This window comes from Gasterosteus aculeatus, chromosome 15 (assembly GCF_964276395.1).
Source record: "Gasterosteus aculeatus chromosome 15, fGasAcu3.hap1.1, whole genome shotgun sequence".
Lineage (NCBI taxonomy): Eukaryota > Metazoa > Chordata > Actinopteri > Perciformes > Gasterosteidae > Gasterosteus > Gasterosteus aculeatus.
Genome location: NC_135703.1, coordinates 9,032,470 through 9,041,616, shown reverse-complemented (window position 1 = coordinate 9,041,616; position 9,147 = coordinate 9,032,470). Strand labels below are relative to the sequence as shown.

At 43.0% G+C, this 9,147-nt stretch overlaps 1 protein-coding gene across 2 annotated transcripts in view; it reads left to right on the top strand.

Moving 5' to 3' along the window:
• The first annotated feature begins 7,407 nt into the window (after positions 1-7,407).
• pacrg (PARK2 co-regulated) overlaps positions 7,408-9,147 on the top strand; it is a 108,758-nt gene continuing 107,018 nt past the window's right edge. The window contains exon 1 of one of the 2 annotated variants that reach the window (XM_078090026.1): positions 7,408-7,702. In XM_078090026.1, coding sequence (XP_077946152.1) covers positions 7,628-7,702 — 75 coding nt within the window. In that variant the 5' untranslated portion in view covers positions 7,408-7,627. The remainder of the gene's footprint in view (positions 7,703-9,147) is intronic. The other variant, XM_078090027.1, reaches the window with a different exon arrangement.

Sequence of the window (9,147 nt, the reverse complement as noted above, 5' to 3'; positions counted from 1 at the left end):
CAATTGACAATAGCTCTTTTACCTGTTTCTACGGCCTCTTATTTAAGAACTGACGTATTTAATTCATATGAAGGGCAAATGAGGCGGCAGCAAACAGAACTCAAACTGCGAGAAGAGGCTGGCGTGGGAGCGCGAGTGCAAAAAGATTTCTGTCTCTCAATTAGAATTGCGAAGGTATCTGGCACGTCTGTTCGTCTCTCACAGGAATGAGCTGCCGAGGCTTATTTGAGTAATTGCTTTGACTGGTGTTGGAGCTCAGAGGTGAGGTCAGCAAAACACCGGAACGCCCCTGCGTGCTCATGCGCCTGGATTCGGCAGGAAAAAATATGATTTTTTTGTGATGTGTCATTTGGTGTATACTAGATCAGGAATCAGGAACATTTATTGCCAAGATATTTCAGACATACAAGGACTTTGACATGGCGGTTGGTACATAACATTGGACAGTAAGACGGTGAGACAATAGACAACAAGACATGAACGTGACAAATAACATAACATGAAAAAAGACATGTTCATTCAAATCTACAGTATAACATAGAAAGCTATAGGCTAGAGCAGGGGTCTTCAACGTTTTTCAGGGCAAGGTCCCCCAAACAAGCCATCTTGTTTTTGAGCATCACGCTCTTTAGTGGTGAGCATAAACGCGATCTGATTGGCTGCTGCCTGCGCTGTCGTACTCGCATGAAAGGAGCTGTGAGTGAAGCGGTGCCCAAAGCTTGAGAGCTGCTGTGGGAATCTGGATGTGTGTGTTGCGGACTGAAAGATAACGTCTTCTCCATCAATCTATCCGTTCGCTACAATATGTTGGATTCATGTTAATGTGTATTTAAAGACAATAAATACAGTTCTGATCATGATTCTGAAGACATTTCAATTTGTGGAAAATAAATTGGTTGAATTTCCCTCACTAAGAACCTGAAGACGTGCTTATTTTTAAACACACTGCAATTAAATGATCCAAAACATCTAATAAAACAATAGCCTGCTGTCTTTTCCCTTCTGCATCTCCTCCCATGTCCCATGACTAACTGGGTCCAATAGCTGCCATCCTTCCTGTTGAAGCACTCGGCTGCAGCCCTCCGAACCCCTTGGCCCATTGGGATTGCTGTATATTAGCATTTTATACAAATGTATACAATGTAAATGGGATGTATTCATTCGAGTCTTATTTTCTTCTACCAGCATGTACAGTGCACAGTTTGTGTTTCTGGGTGAAGGAGTATACAGGTAGTATAAAAGTATAGAACAGCTACAGTGGAGCTGTTCTATACAGCTCGCGCACACACACACACACACACACACGCACACACACAGTTATATTCACAAAACAAAATGCAACACAAAGAGGTAATCTCTTTTATATTTTCTCGCAGGAAAGTGTAGCCCATCAAAAAATGTCATTTTCTAAAGTGGCAGAAGGCACTTTACAGGTAAAGTTTAGCCTTTTTCCATTAACCCACCCGATCCTGGAGCCGGTTTGTCTGGCCTTTCAAATCCTTGTCTCCAAGGTGACTGAAGCTCTAACTCCTGCACCTGTTAAGTAGTGAACAGAGAGAGCCGACAATTCACCCGCAATCACCCCTCTTCATAGATCAACAACCTCCTGTAACTCCAAACCTGAAGCATTTCAGCGTTATTTTGCAGAGTTTGTGCGTAACCTCGCTGATTGCAATTTTTGACATGCGGGGAGGGAGATGTCATGCACAATAAACACAGCTAGACTTGCCCACACAAACAACACCGGTCCTCATATACAATAGAGCAGAGGACCGGTGCTGGGCGCTCCAGGTGTGGGTCTACTGGGGGGGCGGTCAGTGATCTGCAGCCCCGTAGTACCTGAAGACGTTGTGTGGCTACGGCGAGACACCACCACCCAGCTGCAGGGTCAGGGCACCAGAGACTTTGGGTGCTCTCCCTTCCAATGTGACAAACACGATGTGACATGTCAGTGCATGCTCGAGAACATCGCCCTCTTTTTCTTTCCCTGGCTCACTATCGCCCACACAAACGGGGGAGAGACACATTAAGACAAATAAACACAACGACAGAGCAAATGAAGTAACGCACTCAAGAACGCACACAATCACGCACGCGTACGATCAAAAGCAGCCACTCCGGGGCCACACGAGGGAAAAGTAACGGCTCGCTTTGATTCTCTCTGGTCTCGGTTTGTCTCCTCTTCGGCTCCGTGGTGACGTCCAGTGATTCCACGTCATCCCGCCCGGCCGACACCTCACCAGTTAAGTGCGTTTTCAGGCCGGCTCAGATAGGCTGTTATATATATTTCAAAAGGCATTTTAAAGCACATTCCGAGCCTGTACAGTGCATGCTTCTGCGCTGGGGCTTTTTGGAGTCATTCTTCGTGCTTGAATGAGACATTTTTTAAAGGTAATGCTCTCCTATTCACTGTAGTGTGAGTGAGATGGGGGTAGTTATGCTTTTCGCTGTGGTTCAATAAAATATTTGACATGTATTTTATAGACTTTAAGAAGACGTCGTGGATAAGAACAAATCATAATTAATTCACTTTACTACATCATTTCAAAGTGACGCATTTTAAAATGACACATACGTGTATATTGTAATTCACTGCTACTTACTGAATATGTGCACATAGCATTTGTTATAGTTATGCCGATCAATGAAGGTTCAAATGAAGCTATTTAATATTTCCTTTGTTCCTTCTTTGGAAATACTGATTCTATAACACATTATAAATGCATACAAGTAAAAAGATAGTACACTTTGATAATGATGCAACGAAGAAACATAACGGGGGATTCATGGAGGGAAAAAAATCCTCACACACACACACACACACCCACACCAACCACGACCAAAACCTCCTCATTTGATGCTATTATGAAATTTGTTGTAATTTCACCTGCACGTCTGCTCGGCCTCCTGACCCTCACCCGAGATCTTAGAATGCGGGGGGGTGTTAATAATACGTAAAGTCAAACACCATCTGTTCTCGGAGCATAACGTGAATACCAATACGCCGGCAAAGCGTTGCAATTAACGGAGCCAAGATGTCGGAACGCCGGAGACGCAGTCTCCCGTTCTAGGAGAAAAGAGGCAGATGTGATGTGAGCGGAGATAACTTTCCTGTTCCCAGGGGGAAAAAAATTGTCCTGCCCCCCCTTCTTTCTGCCCATATGTGCTGGGATGCCCAGTATCATCTTTACTTAGGGCTTAGAAATGTATCAGCTTTATAAGTGCCGGTCTCTCTCTGTTTGATTATTTTATACACTGAGCAGAGAGGCATCAGTCAGGTGACTGGGATGCATGCTGTTTTCTCTGAAATGAGGGCAAACTGCATTAGCCGCAGGGATGTTTGTGTTTGGGAAAGAGAAAGAAAAGCATTTGAATAGTTTGAAAAAACAACAAAAAAACATATGTATTCAAGACAGAGAGATTCAGACGTTCATGCACATTATATTACTGAGACTAATACGAATGAATTTGAAAATGTAATTTATGGGTGGAAATATTTTTTTATGCCCGCCAGAGACTTTAGATCTTTGTCTAAAAGTTTTCTGTCAACATCAAAATCTCTTTTTCCCCTTTTTCTTCTTTTAGCTCGACAACAACACACAATCTGAAAAAGAGAACTCAGTTTCAATAAAGTAAACACAAGGTAAAGGGAAGGGCATCTCTAGTTTTTTTTTTATCTATGTCCATAATTATGTGTAAACCTTTTTAAAAACGAGCTGTGGAAAAATTATATACGTATTAAAATAATAGTTTTATGGTTGTGCAGCCACCACGTTGCATCTTTTCACTTGCACTTTCGTCCATAGCAAATTACATCAAATCAGCCACGTTCCTGACTGTAGTGAGTTAGAGAGAGACATATACTAAACATGTATCATATAATATGCAATCTTCTATTAATATAATATTAATATTTGCTTATTAAATATTAAGGCTATTGTTCATTTTAGTATAAATCAACACCCCTAATTAACATTAAGTTTGTGTTTTTCAAAGCTAAAACAGAACCTCTCGACAGGACTCTTGAAAGCAGGCACTACACATTGAAAAACACCTCTGTGCCGTCACTCTCACCTTCTGCCTCTCTTCACTCTACCTAACACCACGCGCAGAGTGGACTTGTGTGGCGGAGAGGCCATCTTTTGCGCGCCCCGGTGGGATCACTGGTGTCACTGTTCACACATTCAGGTTCATGCAACATTGACCTGTGGGTTATAGGAACGCGCAATTGTCTGGAGAGTGAGGTGTTACCAAAGCTGCTGAAAGCACCACCAGTGAGGTCATGCTGTGAGGCCTGCAGCGTTCCACGGCTTCACTTTGAGGATTCTGTCTGTAAAAGTCTGACAGCCCGCAGTGACACAATGGCCTGTAATCTATTTAAGATTGAAGTCATTCTCAAAGCGAATACACTACCCATTAACTTCGAGAGGACAAATAAAAGTGTCTTTAGCAAACACAATTATCTAAATAATTACCAATCAGAGTGCAGCAGTATAATACATGTCTTATCCATATGTATATCAGCAACGGCCGTGTCTGATTATTGCTGCTATGGTCCAGTGGGCATATGAGAGCGTATGCTCCAAAGGAAGAGCAAGCTATACTTTTATTATCAGCTGGCCTCAAAGGTGCTTCTATAATGCTTGAAGATCAATATGTTGTGGCTTTGCAAGTGCAGCCTTGCAACTCTGTGCCATATGAAGTATTACTGCCAACCGCCCTGCTGTTTGATGGGATCTGTGCTTTTGGATTTGTTAGGGCTCAGGGGGAAAAAAAAGACCACAGTCTAGATACCCAAACTGCTATTATATGGAAGAAAAACAACACAAAGGTAGTATCACTGTGTTGGTAAATGTAAATCACCTTTTATTGTCACACGTGTACACATGCAGCAAACATTGGAATACAAACTGCTTTTAACCCAAGCTAGTTTTCCTATGCAGTGGATAGTTACTCAACAGCACCTGGGGAGCAGTTTGGGGATCTAGTGCCTTGCTTGAGGGCACCTCTGCGATGCACAGGAGGCAAACTGGCACCTCCATCCAAACTCCTGGTAAGCTTGGAGGCTTGAACGTTTGTCTACCCTCCTGGTGTTTGGGGCATATCTGCTATTTGCAGTATTATGATAAGATGTGATGACACCTGTAACAAAAGAGACGGATTCTAAAGGGACATTTCACCAAAGTCCATCTCAGCTTTATTTTCCTGCTAAATTCACTATGTTTTGTGTTTGATAGTTGAAGTTGTTGCTTAAGGTATGAGGAGTGCAGAAAAACTCACTGAAGGGTCAAGGGGATGTCAAACAGAGTCTGTGCACACATTACATTACATGCTTTTATAGGACGTTGTTCTGATTTTGGTGCAACTTAATATTCTCCACGGTTACACTACGTTAAGGCAAAAGTGTGAAAAGCTGTAACACTTGTAAAATGTATTCAGACTCCTCATAACTAATCACAATATTGCTGTAGTAGTAGTAGTAGTACTAGATCATATATTAGGCTCATTGTGCTTTAAAAGTGTTTTTATGGATTTCTCAGGCTGATATGTCTTTGATAGTGTAGAATACAGAATCTAAGATCACATTTTCGTTTTCTGGTTTAAAATTCATGAAGGTGTAACAGAGCATGAGCACACACAGATACAACGGCATAATACCGTAGCCACGTACCGTTTGTGTAAACTTTGACAACACAACAATAAAGCAAACAAGCCTCTGGCCGCTCTCCCTACAGCCTAATGGCCAAGACTAATGGCTGTTTGTCTTGTTTCATGGTAATTGGAGGCCAACTGACTTTGCAGTAAAGTCTCTGCTGTCCTGTTCCTGCTGACATTCTTCTCTGTCGGGCCCAGTGTGGCTCCTCTGCTCTGTACGGTAGGAATGGGTTTCTCCTCTAATGATATCGTAATTGCGGTTTTCTGTAGCAGTGGACAATGGTTGCCAAGCCTGAAGGTGCACGGCCCAGCAAAAGATCTGGAGATCAGACCACGGACACCATGTGGATGAAGGTACATGTGTAGGAGAAGAAAAATAACACGTTGATCAAAGCATGATGCCAGCTATTGCTTTCCCTCTTTGATGTTTTTCCTCATATTTTTTTGCCGACCTACGAAAACCCACCAGGTTATCTACAATACATCATTAGCGTCGGAGAATCCACCACGGACTCGTCCTTTAGGAGGCTGCGAGGCGCTGAGGTGTTAACTTGATGTGCATGTTGACCTACGCAGAGCTACAGATACACACACTTCCGGACACATGTTTACACATGAACACACATTTTCCAACAGATAATGACTCAAAACTAACAATATATTTGGTATTTCATGCATCATTCCGGGCTTTCGCTATTCCTACAATTCAAAAACGCCGACTTGCCTCCTCACTTCACAGGAGTGAGATGGCGCAGTGCTGTTTGAACAATAATTTTTCAGTTCAGCTAAATTCATGCTGACGTTCCAGTTTGCCTCTTTTGCTTCCTGAAAACTCCCCTCTGCCTCTTTTTAATCCTCTGATGCGAAGAAGAGAGAGGGGGAGAGAAAGTGAGAGAGACCAACATTGAATGCTGACAGGGACATTACTTGCCCTCCCTGCATACCTTGTTTACAGGCTCCCTCCCTGCCGTTATACCCTCCCCCCTCAATGGAGCCATAAAAATCAAATAGGAGCTTTTAGAGAAATTGCCTGTGCTCTGAAGATTAATAACATTTGCACTGGTCCACCCAAGAAAGTCTCCAGAGACAAAAACGATATTGGAAGATTAAAAGTGTCTCATCCCTAAATTGGAATGATTCAGAGCTCGAGCTGCTCTCTAAGCAGCTTATTGAGAGTCAAGTCCTTCGTCCACCTGCCAGACAAAGCATCATTAAGTATATACTTCTGGATGAGGATCCGCTGCATAAGTGTAATGATGTGGACGGGATCGACCCTTTGTGTCTAAAATGTGACACATATAGTATATGTATGTATAGTTGATATATGTTAGTGGTCAGTTATCTTTTTACAGGTTTTAGATTTAGATTAGTTAAAATCACATAACGGCAATAAGAGAGGACTGAACTATTCGTATCAATGAACAAAAAAGTGGGGCATAACTCTTTTGACTAGCTGTTAGACATTTATACCTGCACACCTCTTCAAATGAAGAAGACAGAAGTCTATGCACCGGTCTTACTTCATGATAGTTGAGAAGATTAGGCGGTCCAGTAAGGATATAATAAATATTCAGAAGCATGTAATTCCCCTGAGAGAAAGAAATGAGAGTCAGAAAAAGAAAGAACAAAAATCACTTGTGAAATAACATAAGTCATGAAATAAATAATAGCACCATCTTCATAACGACTCCTTTTCACGAGAAGAGCAAAGGAAGTACAACGTACCGGTGCGTACAGCTCATTTTGAACGTCTCTCTCGACAGTGACGTGAAATCTCCATGGTAACAAGGAAACACACGTCCCCGCAGCAACCAGACAAAAGCGTCTCTGAAGTTGCCTCGCAACCGCTACACAACATCTTAGGGCGTAACGTTTCTGAGAGCCAAGCCAGTGTGGATTAAAACAGGTAGCATTGCCCTTCATTTCCCCGGTTGGATTTACCTCGCCGTTGGACAGAACGGAAGCCGTGGCCATGTCGAGGCGCGGGGAGGGATCACAAACACGAGCCTTCCCGCCGAAGGCCCCCAGGAAGAAGAACTTCTCCGCGGTGAGTGAACTTATTTCATGTCCTGTCAGCTGTCGTCACCGTGGTGGGTTTGTGGACGGAGCTCTGAAACGTCCCCCTCCTCTCCCCTCCTCTCCTCTCGTCCCCCCTCCTCCCCCCAACCAATTCCCCAATGAGCGGCAGCATTTAAAGGCCTCGTTCCACGTGACGCTTTCGTTTGACGGCTAACTTAACCTAACGGCGAGGCTAACTTTAGGTTTAGCTTAGCCTTTAGGTTAGCTTGAGCACCGTGTGAAGCATTAAGTTGGACCGTTTGCCTGAGCGGCCCCCTTTCATTTCTCATGTCAACGTGATTTATTAATGACCAACAAAACAACAATGTTTTGAGGATATCATTTTAGAAGCTATGTAAAACCACTTATTTGCATATAATGTTTTTTTTTGTCTCCTTTTGTCCTACTCTGGGACAAATGAACACTTCCAGGACCAATATGCCCTTGCAGAGCAATCCCCTTCACGGACCTCCAGTGTAGTTAAAGTAAGGTGAAGGAGCTCACTAATTTCAAGAGACATGTCGGGTTATCTTCTCCACTTATTTGCCCCCAAATGAAGATGGATCAGGAAGGTGCAATAACTTTGTACGGCAGAGGACATCAGTCTCTATTGATTAACTGTATTGATTGGTCAGTGAGACTAGATTGTGTGCAGCTACAAAATGGCTAAGTCTTCTGTAAGTGTATTGTTGCATATTTATTTAAAAGGAGTTACAAATATGAGCTGCCACAGAGGTCCAGGGTCTAGTGGGGTCTTGTTAAAAATGAAATTGTGTAATCCGGCTCCCTCAGCTGGTGCTGTTTGCCAGCAAAGGCTACTGAAAGATCCAACTGTGTTCTGGCAGATGTGGTGGGTCAAAGGAGCAGCAATGGGGATGGACTTTATACGTTGATGAAGAAAACTAAGCCACCCGGCAGCACAGTTACACAGACTTCCTTTTCATTGCCGCACACAAACCAGACCATGTCCAAGAATATGTGCCATTGCACCTTTTGTAACACTTTGTGTCAATGATAGTGCTTCAAGACTTGGGGGAGGTGGGGGGGTGGATTTGATTTGTCGCAAGAGTCATGAGAGCTGTTCAAATCTCTCTCTTTATGCTGAGGAAAGATGCTTCAATGCTTCCTAACTTGGCTCGGCACCCTTTACGAAAGGAAAGGAGACAATTCTGTCCCACAATTCATTTCTGCGAGAGAAATAACGATCATGACCGAGAAAAAATGATCATATAAGTAACCATTAGCATGAATAAATATATATTATATTCCTGTTTACACAGTACTACTTTGAACCTTGTTGTTTTATGTTGTCTACATGACTCACCAACAACAATTGGACAAATGCATCTAGGAGGTGCTTCTTTGTAGTAAATCAACGGAGAAATTGTAGTTTCTCCGCTGCAGACCGACGTCACTAACATGCGTCTCTCGTTG